Source organism: Labeo rohita, chromosome 17 (assembly GCF_022985175.1).
Source record: "Labeo rohita strain BAU-BD-2019 chromosome 17, IGBB_LRoh.1.0, whole genome shotgun sequence".
Classification (NCBI taxonomy): domain Eukaryota; kingdom Metazoa; phylum Chordata; class Actinopteri; order Cypriniformes; family Cyprinidae; genus Labeo; species Labeo rohita.
Window position 1 is genome coordinate 13686919 of NC_066885.1, and position 27508 is coordinate 13714426.

Below are 27508 nucleotides of genomic sequence, written 5' to 3' on the forward strand. Positions count from 1 at the left end.
GCCCAACTTTAGATGTCGGACAGATGCCCTCGCATTTGACTCTAGAATACTTTGATATACAGAGGAGTTCATGGCCAACTCAATGACTGTGAGATGCCCAGTACAAAACAAGCCCAAAATGATCAGTCCTCCTCCAGCATGCTTGTCTTTTGGTATGAGGTGTTTGTGCTGATGTGCTCTTTAGGTTTTCACCAAACTTGGCGCTGTGCATTATGGCCAAACATCTCCACTTCGGCCTCGTCTGTTCAAAGGACATTATTCTAGAAGACTTGTGTTTTGTTCAGATGCAACTTTGCAGACCTAAACCGTGCTGAATTTTTTTTTTTTTTTTAGATAGAAGAGGCTTTTTTTTTTCTGCCAGGCTTTACAAACATGCCATTTTTGTCCCATATTTTTCTAATGCCATTGTCATGAACTTTATCATTTAACATGTTAACTGAGGCTTGCAGAGTCTAAAGTGTAGTTCTTGAGTTGTCTGCCATTTCTCTGAGCTTTACACAGTCTGATCTTGGGGTGAATTTTCTGGGACGCCCACTCCTGGAAGGAGAGGTGTCTGTTTTAAATGTCCTCCACTTGTGAATAAACTTCAGATTGTTTGGAAATGGCCGTATTACTCTTCTCAGATTGATGGCAGCAGCAATTGCTTCTCTAAGATGATTGCTGATGTCTTACCTCCTTGGCATTGTGTTAACACACACCTGAAGGTTCCAGACCAGCAAACTGCCAAAGCTCATGCTTTTATAGATGTGCTCAGACTTGCTGATGATCAGTTAATCAAAGGTATTTGATTAGCAGTGCTTGACTGTTATTTACCCTCTTAATTCCAATGTTAACAGTAAGGGTGTCCTAACTTTGTCACACATGGCTTTTCCATTTTGGCTTTATTTTTGTTAAGTAAATAATGACACAGTGCAACCTGCTCCAGAGAACATGTGATTTCAGATGTGATTTTTTTTTTTTTCTCAGTAGGACTATATCTTGGATTTAGATTTAATTTGGAAGTATTCTAGTTTATTTATATATATACGGTAATTATAATATCATCGGATAGAGGCACAGAATAAAGGTCTGCTCTTCACCAAGATCCACCTACTTGGAGTTTTCTGGCCTTGGCACTGATGTCCATGACAAAGAAATGGAAAAATCTTTTTAAAATCTATTTTAAAATACATGTGTTAAGTTCTTATAACTGCATTTGAAACCTTTGATTTTAAATGTTTAATATGGGTTATCTTTTATATTGGCTTTCTTTTTAAGAATTTGTTCTTATATTAGAAAAGTTGTCTCATCCTGACTTTTTTTTTTTTTTTTTAACTTTTATTTTGGGGTCCAATTCTCAATTTTTACTAACTATTAACTATTACTTTTGCCTCAGTACATGCCTAAATTTCTGTGTACTAATTGTCAATAGGTAGTTGATAAGTTAAGTGCATATCAGGGATCTAAAATATGGTCATGCAGAAAAAGGCATTAACATGTCCTTTATAAGTACTAATAAACACACAATATGCTAGTAATATGCATGATTATAAGCAACTAGTTAGTAAGAATAGTATAGTGAGAATTGTCTAAACCAAAAATATTACTATTAATTAATATAGAAATTAATAACATCCAAACCTCCAAAAACCTTTAAATCTAACAGGTTTTGAACAAAACAAGTTTGAGCAAGAAAAGATATGTTCGTCTTTGTCTTTTGTACCTTGCATTATGTTGATTCATTTCACAGAGGCCATAAAAACACCATTAATGCAATGCAAGAGAATATAAACAACTGCAGACACTAGTTATCAGAACCGCTGTTTAGAAATACTTTATTGAATTGCAGAAATACAATTTGTGTTTTATTTAATTTGCTGGGTGGTTAAGATTGATTAATAGTAATAGTTAAGGTGATGATCGAGTAGATGATTCATTCATTCCTTCTATTCCAGTTCATTCCTTTGACTTCTCCAAATCCTTCACACCACGCTTTAGTCCTTGACAGATAGAGAAATGAAGGGAAAGACATTAGGAAAATCTCAGTATTAACACATCAAACACTGACAGGTAAATTCATTAGAAATGATACCTGTTAATGCCCTCTGGCCTTTGAGTTTGATTGGCCCCAGCATCACAGTATTGGTGTGGTAGGTGCTGCTGTCAAGGGATCTCTTGCGACGTGAGAGACAACCTTGGCGGCAGCGAGAGTTGTAATCGTTATCGGGGCAGATGATCACCTTACACTGCAGGTACACATAGGCGTGAGTCCGGAGGAACTTGAAAGCCTGGAATCTGAATCGAGCGTAATAGTGATATCCACTGGTGTAAGAGTAATATGTGCTGTCTCTGGCACATCTACAAAAGACAAAAGAAGAGACAATTTGGATACAGTTTGATCTACAGTCAAACAATTAGTGCAAATGAGCACAAAAGCATTTAGTGTAAGAACAACAAAATTCTGACTGAAATACTGTCTTAGATCTGAACTGATTCCACTGTCACATATGATATGATGTTGGAAAGAGTCACATTTAAGAATGAAAAGGTGTTACCCGTTACGCAGTAGGTCATAGGAGCGATCTTTGAAGTCATTGAGATTTGGAGATGCTACACAGGTGTCCAGGAAGAGATCCAGGCTGTTGTCAGGCCTGTTTAGCTTGACCTGAACGTACAGATACTGATTCAGGTTCACCTCATATGGAGAGTCATAAATTTGATAGTAGAAACTGCTGGAGGTGTAGAAGGCTATGCTGGCATTGAAGCGGCCCGTTCCTGTGATGTTGGCATTGGTGATCTCCCTGGCCTTGTAGAATATCTGCACCATGGTGTCCGGCTCCATTCGGCAGCCCACGTGTAGTAGGAACTGTGACTGACGAGTGATTTCACCTGATTGAGACTGAGAGGCCCGCACATTGTTGGTGTAGGACACATAACCATTCATCATCTAGTTGGAAGCAACAGAGAACAGGTGATGTTGTGTGGTGAACATGCTAATTTTCTGTTTTGGCAAAAGAAAACAGATACCACCTCTTATATCAATACTGGAGCCATGCTGGATCTGGCACATGTGTAGGTCATACCTCTTTGATGGTCCCACATGTGTCTAGTGGGAAGCTGAACACAACCTCAGTACTGCTAATGGAGGGTCTGCAAACATGGTCATCCACATAAAGGTCATTTGCACTCAACCCAAGTGAGTTCAAGTAAGACCTTTGAATTACAATAACCATGTTGTCTGAGGAACAATCCACACGACCTGCAGAGCAAAAAATTCCATCCCCTCAATGCATTTTTGTGCATTTAAAGTATCTATTAAAATGTATAATATTTTATAATAACTACAGCTTTTTAGCATCTGAAAATTGTTATATTTTAGTATTATTTCACAGGGCATTACCTTGATCTGCAGTCAGAGAGCTTGTGAAAAGAGCCTTGAAACCATGGCTGACACCAGTGTAGTCACTCCTGAAGACAACAGTCATGTATCTTGAAGAAGAGTGAAACACCTGGTGTGTGGTGTCATTGAAGCAGACCTTTCCCAGCTGTGGATAACCAGTGGAAGAGCCGTCGTACACTGTGATGAAGTCACAGTTACAGCAGCGCTCCAATCTGAAAGAAACAGACATTTTATCCAAAATTATCAAGCCATATAACTGGTTCCACCCGCAGGTTGTTAGTGGTACTGTACAAAAAAAATTGCAGTAATAACAGAGCTTCTTATAACAGTATACAATCATTATTTAGCTGTGTATATGTTAAAGATTTAAATAAAATGAGGACACAAAAAAGTTGAATGCGATCATCGCATTCATTGTTTGCTTCTTGAGAGAGACAGGCATGCTCTCATACTCACTTTCACTAGCTTGCGGGCTGTGTGCGTGTAGTAAAGAGCAGTGTGTCCAGCTCTCGAGGGAACTGGAGGTGCTCGCGATGCATTCACAAAGAATGGAGGTCTTCACTGTTTACCCGAGTTGTAATACCTGAATTTGCATGAGTGTGTTTGCCTCTCGCGGCATTAACAACGCATTCACGGCGGCGGCTCCGTTATTGCCTGATTCTCGGGGGAATCTAGTGCGTGGGCTGAGCATGTTTAGCTCCCATGCTGCGTGTTGTGGTGTTAATTATCTGCCAGTACTTGGGTTTATGGACAGAACATGAAAAAGGGGACCTCCTTATTATAGCCATCTGAGGGTGGTTATAGTTCAGCCATGGTTATGGTGGGACAGACTTACTTAAGTGCAGCTATTTGAGGCTAGCTGTGTGTTAGCCTTCCTGGAAGCATAGCTGACTGAGGATAGCTTTGTGCTAGTTAAGACCCTTGTTTGGTGTTCTTAATAGCCCCTCCCTGGAGCCTGCCGAGATGGTGCTGTCTTCCCTTATCAGGTTTATAGTTAAACAGCCCACTGCTGGTGGTCTCGGCAGTTGCATGGTCCCCTTTCCTTGAGCCCTCACCGAGACAATGCTGTCGCCCCTTTTTGGAATATAGGTAGACAGCCTACTCTCTGTAATCTGGGTGGTTTTATTCCGTTCCACCTCTGGTAGCCCTTCCTACACACATAGGCATCCGAGGATATCTGTGTGCTAGCTCTATGACTGCTCCCCTTCCTAGGATCTTTATTATTAGCGTCTCCTTGAGCCCTCGCCTAGATTGTGCTATCTTCCCTGCTAGCTGCTGATAGCTCAGTGATAGCTCCCCTTCCTAGAGTTTTAAGTAGTGGTCTCTTTGAGCTCTTACCCAGACAGCGCTGTCTCCTCTGCTAGGGTTGTAAGCAGACAGCCCACTCTTTGTGGTCAGGTTGATCTCAGCTGGTCCCCTTCTGGTAGCCTTCCTAGGCACATTGACTATCTTGGGATACCTTTTTGCTAACACTGTGATTGCTCCCCTTCTTAGAGTTTTTAAGCAGCGGTCTCCCTGTGCCCCTGCCTAGACAGTGCTATCTCCCCTGCTAGGGTTGTAAGTTGATGGCCCACTATGGTGGTCTGGGCAGCTTCACAAGAAGGTTTACCTGGCCTAACTGAAGTCATGTGCAGGAACCACGGTGGGTGAGTATGACCCTGTTATTATGCGTCTAGCCTCTTCTGTTGCATTTCTGGGACCTGTCTGTTGCGTTTTTCTTTCTGTTAGGTAGGTCCTCTTTGAGCACGCCCCCCTCTGGTCTTTGACTATGGTTGTGGCATGCTTGTCTATTTGGATCTGCCTTTGACATAGCTACCTGGACGTTGTGGCCACTCTTGGCCTTCAGTTCCCCACTACAGCACTCTGCAGCTGCTCTCTGTGCAGCCATACTGAGTTGAACCGGATTTGTCACCGCTGAAATGTCTGGTCTCCTGTGATCAAATCACATTTCCAAGGCCTTTTTGACAGGGCATGACAATGCTCGCCTCGCTGCGGGAGGGTCTCTTAAGAGCTTGTCATCCCTGGGCAGATCCGGTGTTTCTCCTTGTCTCTCAGGAGTTAGACGCCTGTCCTGATGCACTGACCTCTCACGTTGGTCAAGTGCATCGGCTCCATGGCAGCACTATCAGGCAGCTAGCTGTGGCTAATTGTCTGTTTGGCGTAGCGATGCTCCCCTCACCTTGAGGGTTGGCTCTGAGCATTGCCCCAACTGGGCAGCTGAGGTTCACCCTTACTGCCTACCCCTTGGGGCCTTGTTTGGAATGCCTAGCAGTGCTCCCCTCTCCAGAGGGTTATCTACTAGCACACCGCTTCTGAATAAGTGGTATTTCTAAAATCTATGTTATGGTAAGTGCCCGCAGGAACCTTTGGGCACTTTCTTAAATCCATGTTTATGCTAAGTGCACACACAAGTGCGCACACTTTTCTTAAATTCACACTGTGATATGGAATGCACCTAGATTTTGCGTCCATTTTAAAATCCTGTATGGTAGGGATTCACGCTCTCTATGATATGGGTTTCACGCTCAATCTCATGCCCATTCTCGGAGTTGGTTGTCCCCGGTCACCTTGGGCCCCACTCTACTTACGCATCCTTGAGCAGGGTGTTGCTACCTATGTTCTGTAGGACGGTTCCTAAGTGAACCTATGCAGAGCCCATGGTAGCCCCCTGGGTGACCGGCCAAACCTAGGTGAAACCCTAGGCATTTGGCCATATCCCCTTAAAGGAATGTCTTCTGATTCCAAGCTCCTAGCTCTACCCTGGGTCCAGCATTTCTGATCCTTTTCAGGTAAGTCTTTGGGTATGCAGCTCAGGCTTTTGGCTGAAGGGGATAATGTCACTGACAGCCATCACAACATCTCAGGGGCAACTTCCTTAAGCTTGAGGGAGCTGGTACTTAGTGCTTGCCTCTATGATGGCATGCACTCCCCTCAGCATGGCAGCGTGGGTATAACCATTCCCCATAGCAACCCCTAGAGGACGCAGTTCGATTCCTCGAAAGGGAACATCTCAGGTTACGTATGTAACCCTGGTTCCCTGAGAAAGGAACGAGTCACTGCGCTCTCTAGTCTCGTCGCCATGCTTCAGACGTAAGCTTCAGACAAAGAAGTGAATGTTGTGTTCTGCCGGCATCCTTTTATACTATGGTCACACCGGTAGTGACGCACCGGCAGCAACGAGTTGCGCCGGAAGTGACGTCATAGGCTGTCGCCAGCCAACATTGTTGTTGTTTTTATATGTAGGCTTCAGACACGGGCCACTGAGATAGCATTCCCCATAGCGACCCCTAGAGGATGCAGTGTCTCGTTCCCATCTCAGGGAACCAGGGTTACATACGTAACCTGAGATGTTCCCTTTCGATGAATCGAACTGCGTCCTCTAGGGGTTGCTATGGGGAATGGTTATACCCACGCTGCCATGCTGAGGGGAGTGCATGCCATCATAGAGGCAAGCACTAAGTACCAGCTCCCTCAAGCTTAAGGAAGTTGCCCCTGAGATGTTTGTAGCTTTATAGATAGCAAACATATTTACAATAGTTCCACCACAGTTAAATCAATCACATGTTCTCTCACTTACTGCACATCAGCAAATGTCAGGAAAATCCTCTGTCCTTGCTGAGCAGTGAGATACCACACACAGTAGGCATTGTCATGGTAATAGTTTGGGTAGTGTGGACTAGAAAACAGTCCAGAACCATACAGGTGTCCTCCACACTCTGGGTGAGGAACTGGAGATTGTGATGCTGCAAAATACGTGAGATGCAATCAACATTGTCCAGGCATGTGGGAAAAAAGGAGAAAAAGTTAGCAGAATTGGCACAATAAATACAGTTGTTGATCAATCCTTAAATGTATATTTGACAAAGGGCTGAAACATTTGAGGAATGTCATGTTGACTCTCCATTTATTGGCAGCAAATATTCATGTATTATAGCACTTATGTGTGGCCATTACCAGATGAGATGGTCTCTGGTGCAACAGTTGTATATGTGTTGTTGACGCTTCCCATATCTGGAAGAAATGTTTTAATGGCTAGTTATTAATAAAGAGACACACGAATGATGGGTTTATAGGTGGGAAAGGGAATCATAAGGTATTTATTAAAAAAAAAAAAAAATGGAAAAAAGAAATGACCTTACATTGGCAAATCAAGTTAAGTTTGATAATACATTTAAAACAGTACTCGCAAATAGGTACTTTGATATAGTAAACTATTAGGTTTAAATTCATATAGATAAAGTTCTATTTATTTCTTTTAATTACATACCCACAAAGACCCAGTTTGCATGAAATCCTCGACTTATTACATTATATTCACTGTAGAAACGCACAGTCATATAATTGTTGCTGGATTTAAAAGACTGGTTTCCGTACTCCCGTATTTCTCCCAGTAAGGGGGAGAGCGTGGAAGGACCATCATATACTCTGATGTAATTACAGCATGGCTCCAAACTAGCAAGCAGAGAAGACAGAGATAACAAATGTACATATATTTGTTTGTCCATCATATTACTATTTTGTTGTAATGTTTTCCTTGAAAAAAAAATAAATGTAAAAGATATTAATTTTGAGTATACGGTCTCTGTTATAAAATAAGAAAATTCAAATAGTGTCTTACTCAACATCGTTGAAGGTCAGTGACACGGCCATGTTTCCTGTGCTTTGAATGGTCCACGTGCAGTATGAGTAAATAGGGTGTTTATTAGGGTACCAGGGACTGAATAATTCACCCACCCTATCTGTCATATTGCCACCACATGGTTCTTTACATAGAGATGGAAAACAAAATAAAAAGGCAGACACAGTTTTTCAAATACTCATTAACAACTGAAGGTGTTTAGTTAAAAAAAGAGAAAGAAATAACAATACATGTTTATGCTAAAATACTTTTTTAAAGAATTTCATTCTTTAAAAAGGGCTTACTTTCATTATGATATAAGATATTTTTATCTCCCTGACATTTTTTTGACTCTGTGTCCTCCAAAAAATAAATACTCCTAATACATTATAAAATGCATTAATAAATTCATATAGATGAAGTTCTATTTATTTCTTCTAATTGCATACCCAGTAAGGCCCAGATTGCATAAAATCCTCTATTTGTTACACTGTCATCGCTGTAGAAATGCACAGTCAAATCATTGTTGCTGGATTGGAGAGGCTGGTCCGGTACATCCCGTATTTCTCCCAGTAAGGGGTAGTTGGTAGAAGGACCATCATATACTCTAATGTAATCACAGCATTCTTCCAAACTAGCAAGTAGACAAGACAAAGATGTCGTTATGTTTCCTTGGAAAAAAAATAAAAAATAAAAAATAAAAGTCTCAGTACAGTCTCAGTTCCAAAATTCAAATATTGTGATACCCAACATCGAAGAAGGTCAACAACACGGTCTGGTTCCCTGTGCTATGAATAGTCCATGTGCAGTTTGAGTTATCCGTGTAGTTACCGTTTTGTAGATACTGGGCACTGAACATTTCACCCATCCATTCTGTCATATAGCCACTACATGATTCTTCACATAGAAATGAAAGATGGAAAACAGAATAAAAAGACAGATACAGCTGTAATTGTGAGAGAATGACTAGAAATTCAGAGAGGTTGAAAGTTAGAATACAACATAGTTTCACACACAAGGCTTAAGCCTAGTCCCAGACTAAGTTGGAGCTGACCTCTGCAGGGCTGCGGCTCTCCAGGACTGGAGTTCACCACCTCTGGTCTAAGCTGTTTCAACTGAAAGAAACTTGCACTGACTGTTCTTAAAATATATCAGTGTCTTTGTTTTGTTGCAAGATGTACACCAGTAATGTTGTTGTTTTTTCTAAGGTACATTTATAAAACAACTTAAATGTCCTAATTGAACTATAGCTTAATCCTGACTTAGTCTAAGCCCTCTCTGTGAAACCAGGCCATCAAGTTCTATTCATGTCTTTTAATCACATACCAAAGGCCCACTCTGCATGGAATCCTCTATTTTATCACTGTAGAAAAACACAGTCATATCATTGTTGCTGGATTTGAAAGATTGGTTCCTGTAGTCCCGTACTTCTCCCAGTAAGGGGTAGAGGGTAGTAGGACCATCATATACTCTGATGTATTCACAGCATGTTTCCAAACTAGCAAACAGTAAGGAGATAGAAACACACACAAATGTATTAGTTTTGTTTTTGTAAAACCATACTAATATTTCATCCAAAAATTTTTAAGGATATACATTAGGTGTTCACAAAATATTTAACAAAAAGTCATATTTACTCTATAAATTAAGATAATTTCATTTTACTGTGGCAATGAACTACTGTAGCAACAAACAAGTATAATGAAAGAACTGCTCCTACTCTACATCGAGGAAGATCAGTGACACATTTGTGTTCCCTGTGCTATGAATGGTCCATGTGCACCGAGTGCTATCAGGATAGTTTCGAGGGTATGATGGGCTGGAAAGAATATCTGTCCAGTCTGTGATATAGTCACCACATGGTTCTTCAAATACTGATGGAAAAAAGAGAATTAAAAATATTTAAAATGTTGCATTTTCACAAAAAAAAAAAAAAAAAAAAAAAAAAAAAAAAAAAAAACAGATAACAAGTGTATAAAGTTATTCTGTAATACTTTAGAATAGAAAACACATATTCACTATAAATTGAGAATTTCCACTCAGTAATGTCCTTATTTGCTAGTAAGTTAAAAAGTTAAATTAGTGCTAGTTAGTTAAATTAATAAGCAGCCAATAATTAACAGCCAATATGCTAGTAATAGGCATACTAATATGCAACTAGTCAATAGTGGGAATTGGTCCTACTGTTATAAAATTAGGATAGATAGATAGAAAACAAAATATCTTATCAAATGAAGTTTCAATGTTATATATATGCATAAAAAGTCATGTTTGAGTTGTATAATGTTGAAGAATATTTACCTGCTTTCTTTGTCCCAATGATATTTGCTGTAATATGACAGAGGCATAACATTTATTATAATGTAATACTTCTCTTTCTGTATGAGTAATGGTAATGTTTTTTTTCTATGATAAGTCATCTCACTGAACTAAGAAGTAATTTAAGGGAAACATGTTCAAGCTAGCAGCTTTTGAACATGTTGAACAGTTTTTTCCACTAAATTAAAATCTTACCCTGAGAGGGAGTTAAAAGCAGGCCGAGGAGGAGAGTCAGAGCTTCCATCTTTCTCTTCTGATCAAGTTTGTCTTCAACTTTCCAGTCATCACTTTTATAGTCAAAACCAGCCTAAGGATGTTTTCTTTATGACGCATCAATATCCTGAAGCTTCTGATGGAATTATAACACTAGAGCAGCATAATTGTGGAAAAGACACAGCTGAATATTATAAAACTTGTATAATTACTCTAGGCTTTGTATTATTTTATGTCTGTTTACACAAAGTTTATGATTATGGAGTGATCATGTTAATTCATCTGTAAACATTTACTTATAGGAAATGTTATCACCATTACATAACAAAAGGTGGGAAAGGGAATTTAAAAATGGAAAAAATATTTGTAAAAAAAGAAATCAATTCAATTTATTTGGTCAATCAATTTATACACTTAAAACAGTACTTGTAAATAGAGACAGAATTTGAAATAGCAAACTATTAGGTTTAAATTCATATAGACGTATTTATTATTTCTTTTAATTGCATACCCACAAAGACCCAGTTTGCGTGTAATCCTCTGTTAGTTACACTGTGATCACTGTAGAAAAGCACAGTCAGATCATTGTTGCTGGATTTGAAAGACTGGCCCCAGTCCTGTACTTCTCCCAGTAAGGGGTAGCGTGTAGAAGGACCCTCATACACTCTGATGTGATCACAGCATGTTTCCACACTAGCAAGCAGAGCAGAAAGAGATAACAAATGTACTTTGTTTGTCCACCATATTAGTATTTTGTTGTAATGTTTACTTGGAAAATGAAATGTAAAAGTCATTCATTTCCAGTATACAGTCTCCATTCCCAAAATAAAGAAATTTAAATAGTGTCTTATTTGACATCAAACAAACATTTACAGTTCTACAAAAATGTAAAAATGAATACATGAAACAAGAGAGAGCAAGTCTAGTATAAAACAAGAGATATGAAAGTAGTGCTAGTTTCAGTTACCTGGATAAAAAAAAAAAGTGGAATGTGTAGAACAATGTAGAACTGCCACAGTCTTATTTGAACTAAATGAAATGTATACAATAGCGTCATGAACATTATCTGTACAGCAATCTCTGATCACACCACTATCACAAACTTTGTGTCAGCAGATACTGCATCCAGCTGTGTCTTTTCCACAGTTAGTTTCAGGCTCCAGGATATTGATCTGTCATAAGGATATCCTACTCTAATTGTCCTTCTCTGTATGCTTTTATCTGTTAAAATCTTTCAAAGTAAGAAACTTATTTAATAAGCAACAAACTGTCAAATTAATAAAAAACAACAGCCATAGCCAATCCACCTTTTCACTGCGCACAGCAAATGAAGTTTGATGGACCTGAAGTCATTCACATGGGTGTAAAAGTACTCAGAAATTAAAGAAGTCCACTTGCAGAACAACAATTTTCAAATAATTTACTCACCTCCTTGTCATCCAAGATGTTCATGTCTTTCTGTCTTCAGTCGTAAAGAAATTATGGTTTTTGAGGAAAACATTCCAGGATTTTTTCTCCATATAATGGACTTCATTGGTGCCCTGATTTTGAACTTCCAAAATGCATTTAAATGCAGCTTCAAAGGGCTCTAAACGATCCCAGCCGAAGAAGAAGGGTCTTATCTAGCAAAACGATCTGTCATTTTTTTAGAAAAAAATTTGTATACTTTTTAAGCACGAAAGCTTCTGTAGCACAGGCTCTGGGGTGCGCGTCCTCAATGCTACGAATTAGTAATGGGTCATTCTTGAACGATTCTTTCATTTTGAATGAATCTTTAATGATGACTCGGGAGCAACGAGTCTCTAGGGGAGTGATTCGTTCAGTTGCGCATGTGCAACATCCTATTAGGTTCTGTACTGAAATTAGTTCACCTGTTTTGAGTCTTCGGGTTTTTTGAGTCATTCGTTCATCTTATGGGGCTGTCACGTGATGAACAAACGACTCAAACCGGAAAACTTGTCAGATAAGAGGTGAGGTGAGCTAATCATAGACTAAAGACCCAGGTAAACAATGAATTAACTTTTCTGTTTCTTATAGCATTATAGTTTTGTCTTGTTTGTAGTGTGATCAACGTTTGTGTAAGCAGTAGATGTGTTATTGAAGTAGCACGTAACATTTTAATTATATTTTGTTAAAATGAATGAAATGACTCGAAAAAAGATTTGTTCATTTTGCTAAACAAGACTCAAAGGTCTGAGTCGGTAAAATGATCCGAACTTCCCATCACTACTACGACTCACATGTAAGTTCATCGTCCGTGTACTGAGTATGGCGAAAAACCATCTTATTTTTTCCTACAACTTGAGAGAAGGACATTGTTGTACCTTTTTGTTTGTAAACAACGTTTACAAACTTACTTGCACTGTCTTAGTCTTTGTGCATTCGCTTTGTAAACACTGGGTCTGTAGTTTCGCCTTACGTTCCGCATGACTTTCGACATGATTCAATAGTACGTAGTGTCGTGAACACGCATCCCAGAGCCTGTGCTACACAAGCTTTTGTGCTTAAAAAGTCTAAAAAACTTTATTTTCCAAAAAAATTACAGATCGTTTCGCTAGATAAGACCCTTCTTCCTGGGCTGGGATCGTTTAGAGCCCCTTGATGCTGCATTTAAACTACATTTTGGAAGTTCAAAATCAGGGCACCAATGAAGTCCATTATATGGAGAAAAATCCTGAAATGCTTTCCTCAAAAATCATAATTTCTTTATGACTGAAGAGAGAAAGACATGAACATCTTGGATGACAAGGGGGTGAGTAAATTATTTGTGAATTGTTGTTCTGAAAGGTGAGTCCTCTTTTAATTCAGTGAAAGTATGGATACTGAGTAAAAGTTTTGCTCAATTAAGTATCTACCTTTGCAAATCATTAGCTAATGATTAATTAAAAGCAGACAACTGGAAATTAAAGTACATAGCTTTGACGATTGTGGTAATTAACATATGAATTTAAATCATTAGTTAATATAACATGTTATTAGGGAATTAATACACATTTATCTAATAACAGTCTATTGATTACTGTTCGTTAGGTGCTGATGCAGTAATCATTAATAATAAATGAGTTGTTTCTGCATGTTGGTGGCACCATTAGAACCATCAGAATGGCCATATAAACAAATTAAATGGAAAAGTGACTATAAACCATTGGAGAAACCAGTGACAAGAACTGCTGTTTAGAAATGCTTTATTGAATTCCAAAAATACAATTTGTATTTGAATTAATTTGCTGGGTGGTTCATAAGAATTGATTAATAGTAATGATTAAAGTTATGATTGAGAAGATGATCACTTTGTTCCTTCGAAGTTTCAAACTCCTTCACACCATGCCTTGAATGACAGTACATGGACAGAAAATTAGAAAAGCGTCAATTGTAATACAGTTCATCACAAATGATACCTGTTAATGGCCTCTGACCTTTGAGTTTGATTGGCCCCAGTGTCACAGTATTGGTGTGGTAGGTGCTGTCAAGGGATCTCTTGCGACGGTTGCGGCAACCCTGGCGGCAGCGAGAGTTGTAATCATTATCGGGGCAGATGATCACCTTACACTGCAGGTACACATAGGCGTGAGTCCAGAGGAACTTGAAAGCCCGGAAACTGAATTGAGCGTAGTATTGATGACCGTTGGTGTAGGAATAATATGTGTTGTCAATGGGACATCTACAGAAGATAAAAAAAAGAAATACAGTTCAGAATTCTGAAATACTGAAATACTTAGATCTCAACTGATTCCACTGCCACATATGATATGATGGTGAAGGGAGTCACATTTAAGAATGAAAAGGTGTTACCCGTTACGCAGCAGGTCATAGGAGCGATCTTTAAATTCACTGGGATTTGGAGATGCTACACAGGTGTCCAGGAAGAGATCCAGACTGTAGTCATGCCTGTTTAGCTCAACCTGAACGTACAGAGGCTGGTTCAGGTTCACCTCATATGGAGAGTCATAAATTTTAGTAGAAACTGCTGGAGGTGTAAAAGGCTATGCTGGCATCGAAGTGGCCAATTCCTGTGATGTTGGCATCGATGATCTCCCTGGCCTTGTAGAATATCTGCACCATGGTGTCCGGCTCCATTCGGCAGCCCACGTGTAGTAGGAACTGTGACTGACGAGTGATTTCACCCGACTGAGACTGAGAGGCCCGCACATTGTTGGTGTAGGACACATAACCATTCATCATCTAAAGGGAAAGAGAGACAGAGAGTGGGTGAATTTCAGTTTTGGCAAAAGAAAACAGATACCATCTCTTATATCAGTACTGGAGCTATGCTGGATCTGGCACATGTGTAGGGCATACCTCTTTGACAGTCCCACATGTGTCAAGTGGGAAGCTGAACACAACCTCAGTACTGCTAATGGAGGGTCTGCAAACATGGTCATCTACATAAAGGTCATATGCACTCAACCCGAGTGAGTTCAGGTAAGACCTTTGAATGACAATGACCATGTTGTCTGAGGAACAATCCACACGACCTGCAGAGCAAAGAATTTCATCCCCTCAGTGTAATTTTCTGCATTTAAAGTATTTATTAAAATGTATTAATATTTTAGAATAACTACAGCTTTTAGCATCTAAAAGTTGTTGCATTTTAGTATTATTTCAAAGTAGATTACCTTGATCTGCAGTCAAAGAACTTGTGAAAAGAGCCTTGAAACCTTGGCTGACACCAGTGTAGTCACTCCTGAAGACAACAGTCGTGTATCGTGAAGAAGAGTGAAACACCTGGTGTGTGGTGTCATTGAAGCAGACCTTTCCCAGCTGTTGATAACCAGTGGAAGGGCCGTCGTACACCGTGATGTAGTCACAGTTACAGCAGCGCTCCAGTCTGAAAGAAACATTTTATCCTGAACTAAACAAGCCATTTAACTGGGTCCACCTGCAGGTTGTTCGTGGTATTGCACAAAAATCCTCTCAATAATAACACTGCTTCTAGCAGTACACAATAACATTTTTGCTGTATATATGAAAGACTAAAATAAAATGAGATAAAAATGTTAAATATGTTATAAATAAGAGGTTTTCATTGATCAAAGATTGCTAATAATGAAACTAGTTCGACCACAGTTAAATCAATCACATGTTCTCTCACTTACTGCACATCAGCAAATGTCAGGAAGATCCTCTGTCCTTGGTGGGCAGTGAGATGCCATACACAGTAGGCATTGTCATGGTAATAGTATGGGTAGTTTGGACTGGAAACCAGTCCAGAACCATATAGGTGTCCTCCACACTCTGGGTGAGGAACTGAAGATTGTGATTCCCCAAAATACATGAAATGCAATCAACATTGTCCAGGCATGTGGGAAAAGAGGAGAAAAAAATTGCAAAATTGGCATGATAGATACTGTGGAAATCAGTGTTTATGAATGCATAAAGGTGTCCTCGACAAGAGGCTGATATAGGTAGGTCATGTTGACTGTACATGTAAGTAGCCATCAAATGTGAAAATGGCCATTACCAGATGAGATGGTCTCTGTTGCAGCAGTTGTATATGTGGTGTTGCTGCTCCCCACATCTGGAAGAAATATTTTAAAGTTATTAATAAAGAGACACAAGGATGTATGTGTTTGAACATTGTTTCATATGTAAATTTGATTACCTGCACAATATGCCAAAGAACAGAAACTTGGTTTAACAAACTCGTAGACAGAATAATTGCCTGGACAGGCTTTCACTCTGATGGGAGTAGATCTGAAAAAACAGCAGTCATAGTCCCAGTGACCACAGACATCTCGGGTGACCACTCCATCATTGACATTTGGGTGTCCACCGTTTAACCACAGTGGGGCATGAGTGCCACATTTGTTCATATCAACACATGTGTCTGGCATCTGGACACTCTGGCCATGAATGAAGAGACGATACCAGCCAAACCAATTCATATCCTGATCACACATTAAGACTGAGTCATTCTGAGGATAGTCGGTGGCTCTCCAAGGGTCGTCCAATACAGTGTAGTTGTAGCAGGGGTCATCTGAGGGAGCCTCTGTTTAATCATTCAAATAATTATTGAAAAAGGAAATTAAAGTATTGTTAAACTAGTGTCGGACTTACCTTTACAATCAGTTATATTATAAACAGTATGTATATTAGTTTCAGGTGTTGATTATACTACTGTGTGACAGCTGTACCTGTTGTGGACACTGTGCAGTAGTCTAAGAAAAAGGGGAAAGAACTTGTCAGTATGAACCCTTACTAACGATCATGTAGGCCAACAGTGCTTTACAAATTCTTTTGTCACTTTTAGGCATCTTTGGCACAGTTATTAATCTCAGAAAAAACAAGCAATACCCTAACCTGTGCTTAATACAGAAGAGTCATGTGTTTGCTTTGAAATGTGTGTTGGATCAAGAGGAACTCACCATCATAGTCAGGGCAACAGTCCCTAAACCTATGACAGACGTCGTCACATGCACAGTGGCCTATAAACAGGCCACAGTTACCATTGCAGGAGCCTAGAGAAAAGAGATAATGTATTATTATATATTTTTTCTTCATCCACAATGCCAATAATAAATGAGTGTGCATGAATAATGGGGATCATGCAGCATATCTTATCTCAAAACTGATGATGAGCACTGATTTGAAATAGAAAATTGTGGAAAAAGATTTGATTTCATATAGTTGATGTGAAAGTGGAGGACGGCTTTATAGGTGAGAAGTGAATCATAAGGTATTTAACATTTCCGGTTCTGGATCAGGCTTCATTTAACGATTTCAGTTTCTGAACAATTGTTTTAGTATTTTATGGAATAAAATATTTGAAAAATGCACAGTTGGCAAATTTACTTAAATTTAATAATGCATGTAAAATAATCCTTGCAAAATGATACAGGTTGAAATTCATATAGATGAAGTTCTAGATATTTCTTTTGACTGCATACCCACAAAGACCCAGTTTGCATGAAATCCTCTATTTGTTACACTGTGATCACTGTAGAAAAACACAGTCAGATCATTGTTGCTGGATTTGAAAGACTGGTTCCAGTGGTCCCGTATTTCTCCCAGTAAGGGGTAGTGGGTGGAAGGACCATCATATACTTGGATGTAATCACAGCATGTTTCCAAACTAGCAAGCAGAGAAGACGGAGAAAACAAATCTAAATATATTTGTTTGTCTATATTACTGTTACTATTACTAAGAAATGTAGAAGTTTTCAGTATACAGTCTCTGTTCCAAAATAAGAAAAATTCAAACAGTGTCTTACTCAACATCATTGAAGGTCAATGACACGGTCATGTTTCCTGTGCTATGAATGGTCCACGTGCAGTATGAGTTATCAGGGTAGTTATTAGGATACCGGGGACTGAATAATTCACCCATCGAATCTGTCATATAGCCACCACATGATTCTTCACATAGGGATGGAACATGGAAAACAGAATAAAAACACATTTTTTTCAAATACTGATTAACAGTTGAAAGAGTTTGGTTAAAAAGAGAGAAACAACAATAAACATTCATGCCAAAATACTTTTCAAGAATTTCATTATTTAAAAAGGCCTTCTTTTTCATAATGATATAAGATACTTGTATCACCCTGACGTTTTTTGATTCTGTGTCCAAAAATAAATACAGAAATAAATTAAAAACATCAAAACGTCCTAATACATTATTAAATACATTAATAAATTTATATCAATCAAGTTCTGTTCATTTCTTTAAATTGCATACCCACAAAGACCCAGTTTGCATGAAATCCTCTACTAGTTGCATTGCCATCAGTATGGAAAAGCACAGTCAGATCATTGTTGCTGGATTGGAAAAACCAACTCCAGTAGTTCCCTGTTTCCCCCAGTAAGGGGTAGTGGGTAGAAGGACCATCATATACTTTGATGTAATCACTGGATCCTTCCAAACTAGCAAGCAGAGAAGACAGAGATAACAAATGCAAATATATATATATATTTTTTTTTGTTTTTTTGACCATCATATTAGTATTTTTTGTAATGTTTCAATGGGAAAAAAGAAAAGTAATTCATTTTCAGTATACAGTCTAAATTCCAAAATTAGAAAATTTAAATAATGTCATACCTAATGTCATTAAAGGACAATGACACTGTCTGGTTCCCTGTGCTATGAATGGTCCACGTGCAGTATGAGTTATCAGGGTAGTTATTAGGATACCGGGGACTGAAAAATTCACCCATCGAATCTGTCATATAGCCACCACATGTTTCTTCATATAGAGATGGAAACAGAATAAAAAGACAGACACAGCAACAGTAATTTTGAGAGAATTATTTGAAATTTAACATAGCACAATGGCAGAGGTTGAAAGTCATTATATCATATATCAAGTTGTATTCATGTCTTTTAATCACATACCAAAGACCCAGTATGCATGAAATCCTTTACGTGTTACACTGCTATCACTGTAGAAAAACACAGTCAGATCATTGTTGCTGGATTTGAAAGACTGGTTCCAGTAGTCCCGTATTTCTCCCAGTATGGGGTAGAGGGTAGAAGGACCATCATACACTCTGATGTAATCACAGCATTCTTCCAAACTATAACGAGCAGTAAGGAGATAGAAACACACACAAATGTATTAGTTTTGTTTTTGTAAAACCATACTAACATTTTATTCCAAGAATATTTAAGGATCATTTATAGTATAAATCAGATATATTCAATAAATTAATATAATTTTAATTTAACCATGGCAACTAGCGACAAACAAATATAATGAAAGAACTGTTTCCTACTCTACATCAGTGAAGGTCAATGACACACTTGCGTTCCCTGTGCTATGAATGGTCCATGTGCACTGAGCGTTATCAGGATAGTTATTAGGGTACCAAGGGCTGAAAAATTCACCATTCCAATCTGTCATATAGCCATCACATGGTTCTTCAAGAGAATAAAAAATGTAATCAGTGTATAAAATTATTTGGTTACACCTTAGAATAGGAAACACATATTCACTATTAATTAAGAGTTTTCCTTCAATAATCTTCTTATTTGCTGCCTATATTAATAGTTATATATGTTTATGAAGAATAAGGCATTGCTATGTGCATTATAAGTACTAATAAATAGACTATATTCTAGTAATATGCATGCTAATAAGCAGCTAGTCAATAATGGGAATTGGTCCTTAAAATAAAGTGTTACCAGTTAAAAAATTATAAAATTAGGACAGACAGACAGACAGACAGATAGATAGATAGATAGATAGATAGATAGATAGATAGATAGATAGATAGATAGATAGATAGATAGATAGATAGATAGATAGATAGATACCTGAAAAACCTTCAGTGGAATACAGCCAGTCATCTATAAAAACAAAATATCTTATCAAATGATGTTTCAAAGTTATATAAAATATATGCATAAAAATATGTTTTACAATATATAATGCTGAAGGATAATTACCTGTTGTCTGTGACCCAATGACATTTGCTGTAATATGACATAGGCATAACATTTAATGTCATGCAATATTTGTCTTTCTGTATGAGCAATGTATTAAATGTTTTTGGGTTTTTTCTATGATTACAGTCATCTCACAGAACTGATAAATCATTTGAGCAAACCATATGATGTTCAAGCTAGCAGCTATTCCATATGTAGAACAGTTTTCTCCAATGAATTAAAATCTTACCCTGAAAGGCAGTTAGAAGCAGACTGAGGAGGAGAGTCAGAGCTTCCATCTTTCTCTTCTGATCAAGTTTCTCTTCAACTTTCCAATCATCACTTATATAGTCAAAACCAGCCTAAGGAGGATTTCCTTATGATACATCAATATCCTGGAGCTTCTGCTGGTAAAAAGTTATAGAACAGTATAAACGTGGAAACGATACAGCTGAATTTTATGCAACTTTTATTATCACTCTTGACCCAAATTTTGAAATGTATTTACAGTTATAAAAATGTGTTTTGAAGCAACAAAGCACTACCACAGCCTTATTTGCACTAAAAAGAATACAGTTGCACCATTAAAACTATCTGTACTGCATTCTGTAATCACACAACTACCACAAACTTTGTGCTAACAGATATAAAATACAATTCAGCTGTGCTGTTTCCACAGTTATGTAGTTTCTTTCCTAGTCTTATTGAGGAAGTGTTTGCACTTTCTTTAAATCAGCTCACAATAGCTTAAATTTTTGCTCATCTACTTTTGCTTTTGTCAGGTAAACACGTTAATTTATATGTCATTTACATATACACATATTGTCCAGGACTATATATATATATATGTGTGTACATATATATATATATATAGCAATTTTATTTTGTGACTCAGTCCTGTCATGTTAAATTCAGTATGGTGCCAAACCTGTCTAATTCTATTGAGGTCCACTCTGTTTCATCAACATTTACTTACTTGGAAGGTTTAAAATACTAGTGGTAAGTTCTTAAAAGTGCTCTTTGTATTCAAGTTGATGTCCAGTGGTTTTGAACCTTTGGTGTAGTTTTATATTATTTTCAAGTTTTATGGCAGCCATCAATTAATAATAGAATTTTCCTTACACCCTTGAAACAGGTAAGTGCAAACATCTTAATCATAGTTTTTATGTTTTAAATACATTTTCTATGAATGTTTCTGCATGCTGGATGTAGGACATGATAGTTGATTTAGCAGTTGTTCAAATACTGATAAACAGCAAAGGTTTTTTGTCAAAAATGAGAAAATAATAAAATATTATGCCAGGTTTTCTTTTTAATGATTTGTTCTTATCTTGGGACAATTGTATCACCCTCACATTTTTTTTCTTTAAAAATATCACAATTAATATAGATATTTAATATAGAAATAAATAGCATCCAAACCTCCCAAAACGTTTAAATGCAATGGGGGTTGAACAAACATGCTTTGAATGAGAAATTCCACATTTGTCATTGTCTTTTTTACCTTACATTTTCTTGTTTCATTTCAGAGAGGACACTGCAAGGAATGCAAGTGAATATAAACTTCAGGTAGTTATTAGGGTTCTGGGGGCTGAATAGTTGCCCATCCAATCTGTCATATTGCCACCACGTGGTTCTTCACATAAACTTGGAAAATGAGAATAAAAATATCTAAAAGCATCAGATAATCAGTGAATTAAGGTATTCTAATCTCTCTGTCAGAATAAACTTATTTTGAAGATTCCAATCAAAAATTGAAAAAAAGCTGAATTTATTTAATTCTATTTGAAATAATTTAATACTGGCTACTAGCAGGCAGGAATGTAATAACATCTATTATTTTCTATATTGCCAGTTAATAATATTCTCTGATGAATTTGAAGACAGAATAACTACAGTATATGTTTTAGTCTCTAGTTTAATGCTCCAAACATTTTACAAAGAATTGATTGATAGAAACGTCTTAAGCAAGAATATTCAAACATACACATACTAAACATGCCTATAATCCTATAAACTATTCAATAGTTATTCAAAATGGCATACACAATGAGTGATTAGAACATGATAGTCAGTTGTGTGGTTTACATACATTATATGGAGTTATGCAATGTACTAATATTCGTTTATAAGTCCTTTTGAGATCATTTTGGTGCATATTTATCTGTAAAGGCTCTGTGCCGTTCTGTGAATGTGAAGATGTGTTCTGTGAGGAACTAAAGGTCAAAAGGTCTAGAAGGAGCCTAATCTTCATACTGAGTGGGGGGAAACCCAAGAAAGTCTCAACCAATGATTTTCCTTATGGTTTAACTTGTGATTGTCATGTGTCAATCACATACTTGTGATTGTGATAAGGTGTCTTCAACCATCATTTTGGGTTTCTTGTCTCATAACTGTCAGTCTCCTTCCTTAGTTGGAATTATCAGTAAGTGTTCTTTTGTGTTAATGTTGCAAGCTGTTCAAAGCTGCTATAGTTGGTGGGCTTGCTTCAGACTCATGTCGCCAGATTTATGACGTGGTCTGATTTGATATAAAAACAATGAACAGAATACAAGAGAATATAAACAACTGCAGACACCAGTGATCAGAACTGCTGTTTAAAAATTCTTTATTGAATTACAAAAAATCAACTTGTGTTTAGATTAATTTGCTGGGTGGTTAATAAAGATTGATTAATAGTAATAGTTAAGGTGATGATCCAGTAGATGATTTATTCATTCCTTCCACTCCAGTTCATTCCTTTGACTCAGAATCCTTCCCACCACGTCTTAGTCCTTGACAAATAGAGAAATTAATAGACAGACATTAGGAAAATCTCAGTAGTAACACATCAAACACTGACAGGTAAATTCATTAGAAATGATACCTGTTAATGCCCTCTGACCTTTGAGTTTGATTGGCCCCAGTATCACAGTATTGGTGTGGTAGGTGCTGCTGTCAAGGGATCTCTTGCGACGTGAGAGACAACCTCGGCGGCAGCGAGAGTTGTAATCATTATCGGGGCAGATGATCACCTTACACTGCAGGAACACATAGGCGTGAGTCCGGAGGAACTTGAAAGCCTGGAATCTGAATCGAGCGTAATAGTGATGTCCACTGGTGTAGGAGTAATATGTGCTGTCTCTGGCACATCTACAAAAGACAAAAGAAGAGACAATTTGGATACAGTTTAATCTACAGTCAAACTATTAGTGCAAATGAGCACAAAAACATATTTAGTGTAGGAACAACAGAATTCTGACTAAAAATACTGTCTTAGATCTGAACTGATTTCACTGTCACATATGATATGATGTTGGAAAGAGTCACATTTAAGAATAAAAAGGTGTTACCCGTTACGCAGCAGGTCATAGGAGCGATCTTTGAAGTCATTGGGATTTGGAGACGCTACACAGGTGTCCAGGAAGAGATCCAGGCTGTTGTCAGGCCTGTTTAGCTTGACCTGAACGTACAGATACTGATTCAGGTTCACCTCATATGGAGAGTCATAAATTTGATAGTAGAAACTGCTGGAGGTGTAAAGGCTATGCTGGCATTGAAGCGGCCTGTTCCTGTGATGTTGGCATTGATGATCTCCCTGGCCCTGTAGAATATCTGCACCATGGTGTCCGGCTCCATTCGGCAGCCCACATGTAGTAGGAACTGTGACTGACGAGTGATTTCACCCGATTGAGACTGAGAGGCCCGCACATTGTTGGTGTAGGACACATAACCATTCATCATCTAAAGGGAAGCAAGAGAGAACAGGTGATGTTGTGTGGTAAAGATGATAATTTTCAGTTTTGGCAAAAAAAAAAAAAAAACAGATACCACCTCTTATATCAGTACTGGAGCCATGCTGGATCTGGCACATGTGTAGGTCATACCTCTTTGACAGTCCCACATGTGTCAAGTGGGAAGCTGAACACAACCTCACTACTGCTAACAGAGGGTCTGCAAACATGATCATCCACATAAAGGTCATATGGGCTCAGCCCAACTGAGTTCAGGTAAGACCTTTGAATGGCAATGACCATGTTGTCTGAGGAACAATCCACACGACCTGTAGAGCAAAAAATTTCATCCCTTCAGTTAATTTTTTTTTACAAGTATTTATTTACATTCAGAAAAAAAAGGTCTTACATTTTTAAAATGCTTGTGTATATTTGTTTTTAAAATACATTTAATTTGTGAAGAGAAAACTCAAATATGGTCAGAGGAAGGATGGAATACATGTGACAGCTATTCAGCATAGAACTTCATTGAATCTTTACTTAATCTTTTTACATGGCCTTACCTTGATTTGCAGTCAGAGAGCTTGTGAAAAGGGCCTTGAAACCATGGCTGACACCAGAGTAGTCGCTCCTGAAGACAACAGTCATGTATCGTGAAGAAGAGTGAAACACCTGGTGTGTGGTGTCATTGAAGCAGACCTTTCCCAGCTGTGGATAACCAGTGGAAGAGCCGTCGTATATTGTGATGTAGTCACAATTACAGCAGCGCTCCAATCTGAAAGAAACAGGCAAAATGGTACCTGATCCAAGATAAACGTTTTAAGCCACACTAGAACTCAACAAGTCATTTGTATTGGGTTCCACCTGCAGGTCTTTAGTGGTACTGCATAAATAAAAAATCTTCAATAATCACACTACAATAAATTATGGTTTTATTATTATAAATTAGATAATAAAATTACTAAATTATAGTAAATAGAAATATGATGGTTTCATCAGCTTAGCAAGGAGCAAATATTATTCCACCAGTATTGCACTAATCACCACTGATCTCTCACTTACTGCACATCAGAAAATGTCAGAAAGATCCTCTGTCCTTGCTGAGCAGAGAGATACCACACACAGTAGGCATTGTCATGATAATAGTATGGGTAGTTTGGACTGGAAAACAGTCCAGAACCATACAGGTGTCCTCCACAATGAGGGTGAGGATCTAAAGAAAGAAATGTGTTACTTATACTTATGAAATGTGTATCTTACAAAAACAAGTGTCATTAGAATCAGGTACAAATGCTGTGTGAATGCCTTAGGCATTACAAAACAAACAAACAAAAAAAAAAAAACTAGTGACAGCAGTACCTTGTGTTGTGTATGATGGGCAATACCCTGAAAAAAAGAGAAAGAGATAAAAAGTCCCTGGTAGTGAACATTCCTTAAAACATCATTTGTACATTTATGCATTACATATTATACATTATACTGTTCATCATTTAGCACAGTTTTTTTTATGTTAGACTGGTTAAGGGCTGTTTCACCTGTTTTTGAGGAACTTACAGTGAAAGTCATGGCAACAGTTGCCATAGTACTGACAGTCGTAGGTGCATGAGCAGCTGCCGAAATGGTGTCCACAGTTATGCATGCAAGAATGACCTGCTATAGTAGAGACGAAACAGATTTTTACTAATAGTGTCATCAGGTTTGTGATATATATGTTGTTGTGTTAAATATTGGTGTATATTTAGCTAGAAAAGCCAAACTGGACTCATGACAGCTTTAAAAAATATTGTATATTAAAACAGAATTTAACTGATATTGTACATTAAAACTGATCATTAATCTCATCAGTGTCACTTAAATTCAAATGCATGGCAGCAATACCTGTTACTGGAATGTCAGTTGTCGATGGGCAGTAGCCTGTGTAAAGAGAAGAGATGAAACTGAAGTAGTAAGAAAAGTAACTATTCAGCAACTATTCAGCTTTGATTCAGCAAAACGCATTTCATCATGGGAAATACAATAATCCATGTGCTCTACAGGAAAGATTTGTATGTATGTTCCCAATATTTTATCATAAAGCGTCTGTCTGATCAATAGGAACTCACTGTTGTAATCAGGGCAACAGTTGCCATAGTACTGACAGTCGTAGTCGCATGAGCAGTTTCCAAGGTTGTATCCACAGTTATGCCTGCAGGAAGGTAAAGCTAGTAGAGAGAGAAACAGGGAGATCAACCTTTCTAATTAGGGCTGTAAAATGAGCTGAGATTAATAGTCTTAAGTAGCATGGGTATATCTGTAGCAATAGCCAATAATACATTGTATGGGTCAAAATGATAGATTTTGCTTTTATGCCAAAGATCATTAGGATATTGAGTAAAGATCATGTTCCATGAAGATATTTAAAGGTGAATGTCTCAATATTTTTTTTGTACCCTCAGATTCCAGGTTTGTCAAATTGTTGTATCTTGAACAAATATTGTCCTATCCTAACAAACCATATGTCAATGGAAAGCTTATTTAGCTTATTTCAATTTCAAAAACGTGACCCTTATGACTGTTTTTGTGGTCCAGGTTCACATATGTGTGTACTGTATGTAAGAAAATATAAACACACACACACACACATACCTGTGTGATTCAAATGTAATTTTGCGCTTACCTACAGAGATCCATTCTGCATGAAATCCTTTATTTGTTACACTGCCATCAGTGTAGAAAAACACAGTCAGATCATTGTTGCTGGATTTGAAAGACTGGTTCCTGTACTCCCGTATGTCTCCCAGTAAGGGGGAGGAGGTAGAAGGACCATCATACACTCTGATGTAATCACAGCATGTTTCCAAACTAGCAAGTACAGAGGAGAGAGAAAACAAATGCAAATGCATCTTTTTTTTTTTTCCACCATATTTTGTCTAAGAACATATGAAAACATTGAATACTTAACATTTAAACAGATATAGTTACACAATTTCAATGTTCTGTGAAAATGTTGGCAGTAACTCATTATAAATATGAAAAGTAAAAGTAAAAGAAGTAAAATATAAAAAGTGTCCTACTTTACATCGATGAAGATCAATGACACAGTTGTGTTCCCTGTGCTATGAATGGTCCATGTGCATCGTGCATTATTAGGGTAGCTATTGGGATACCGGGGGCTGAACAATTCACCCATCCAATCTGTCATGTAGCCACCACATGGTTCTTGGTGGAAAATGGATTGAAAACAGAATAAAACAGGTTAAACTCATCTTTATTTTGAGGAAAAAAATGTGTCTAATCAAAAACATCAAATTCAAATATGAGTCAATAGGAGTCAATACATTTTAAAACAACCAAATACAGGCTATAAGCAGATTAGAATGTGATATAACAGCTGTTAGCACACATGCTATAGATATATAGATAGATATAGATGCAGATAGATAGACAGATAGACAGACAAACAGATAAATAAATAGATAGATAGATAGATAGATAGATAGATAGATAGACAGATAGATAGATAGATGCTTTTGTATAGGCTATGTTTTTTAATGTCATTAGTGTCACTTAAATGAATGGCAGCAGAAGCACCTGCTGTATTTGGATCAAAAGTTGTTGGTGGTGCTTGTGTTGGGCAGTAACCTGTGTAAAGAGAAAGATCAAACTGAAGTAGGAAGAAAAGTAAAGCCAAGTTTTTTGATTCAGCAAAATTCATTTCTTCACAGGAAATGCAATGATCCATATGCTCAAAAGATTTGTATTTATGTTTACAAATTTTTTAAAGTGTCTGAATCAAGAGGAACTCACTGCCATAGTCAGGGCAACAGCTGCCATAATAATGACAGTCATAGTCACATGAGCAGCTGCCAATGTGGTATCCACAGTTATACATGCAGGAGGGTAAATCTGGAAGAGGGAAAACA

General features: G+C 37.7%; 2 protein-coding genes across 5 annotated transcripts; both read right to left on the minus strand.

Moving 5' to 3' along the window:
- Positions 1–1807: 1807 nt before the first annotated feature.
- LOC127180202 (deleted in malignant brain tumors 1 protein-like) lies at positions 1808–20191 on the minus strand. The gene is made up of 19 exons (XM_051134194.1): positions 20144–20191; positions 19915–19941; positions 19783–19815; positions 19242–19386; positions 18862–19043; positions 18568–18712; positions 18208–18392; positions 17741–17885; positions 17417–17601; positions 16895–16987; positions 16664–16687; positions 16132–16518; positions 15991–16047; positions 15626–15776; positions 15146–15357; positions 14829–15004; positions 2535–2926; positions 2072–2337; positions 1808–1979 (listed from the first exon to the last, which is right to left on the minus strand). Exons 4-19 carry the CDS (start codon positions 19367–19369, stop codon positions 1936–1938), a joined length of 2772 nt encoding a protein of 923 aa, XP_050990151.1. The 5' UTR covers positions 19370–19386; positions 19783–19815; positions 19915–19941; positions 20144–20191; the 3' UTR covers positions 1808–1935.
- On the minus strand, positions 2082–27488 carry LOC127180203 (deleted in malignant brain tumors 1 protein-like). Of its 4 annotated transcripts, none has more exons than XR_007829600.1 (14): positions 27393–27488; positions 27177–27227; positions 26660–26804; positions 26263–26447; positions 25709–25807; positions 25485–25520; positions 25161–25259; positions 24966–24992; positions 24669–24819; positions 24170–24381; positions 23760–23935; positions 23226–23616; positions 14027–14190; positions 2082–2173 (listed from the first exon to the last, which is right to left on the minus strand). XR_007829600.1 is itself a non-coding variant. In XM_051134195.1 (13 exons), the coding sequence occupies exons 1-12, from the start codon at positions 27475–27477 to the stop codon at positions 23362–23364; spliced, it is 1521 nt and encodes a 506-aa protein (XP_050990152.1). In that variant the 5' UTR covers positions 27478–27488; the 3' UTR covers positions 14322–14431; positions 23336–23361. The 4 variants fall into 4 exon arrangements, 1 of the variants encoding a protein (XP_050990152.1); XR_007829598.1 differs by lacking the exons at positions 2082–2173; positions 14027–14190 and adding exons at positions 22492–22667; positions 22778–23025; XR_007829599.1 differs by lacking the exons at positions 2082–2173; positions 14027–14190 and adding exons at positions 22492–22667; positions 22760–23025.
- Between the last annotated feature and the right edge of the window lie 20 nt (positions 27489–27508).

Bases quoted from the DNA above. Each gene is read 5' to 3' on its own strand.
- LOC127180202 (XM_051134194.1), bottom strand. From the start codon at position 19,369: ATGACAGATTGGAATGGTGAATTTTTCAGCCCTTGGTACCCTAATAAC. The intron at 19,044-19,241 runs GTAGGAAACAGT...TGCTCGTTATAG, and splicing joins TTGACCTTCACTGATGTAGA to TTTGGAAGAATGCTGTGATT. The intron at 2,927-14,828 runs GTATGCCCTACA...GCTTCCAACTAG, and splicing joins CATGTGGGACTGTCAAAGAG to ATGATGAATGGTTATGTGTC.
- LOC127180203 (XM_051134195.1), bottom strand. From the start codon at position 27,477: ATGTATAACTGTGGATACCACATTGGCAGCTGCTCATGTGACTATGAC. The intron at 24,820-24,965 runs GTACTGCTGTCA...TTCTTTCTTTAG, and splicing joins CCCATCATACACAACACAAG to ATCCTCACCCTCATTGTGGA. The intron at 23,936-24,169 runs GTAAGGCCATGT...TTTGCTCTACAG, and splicing joins CTCTCTGACTGCAAATCAAG to GTCGTGTGGATTGTTCCTCA.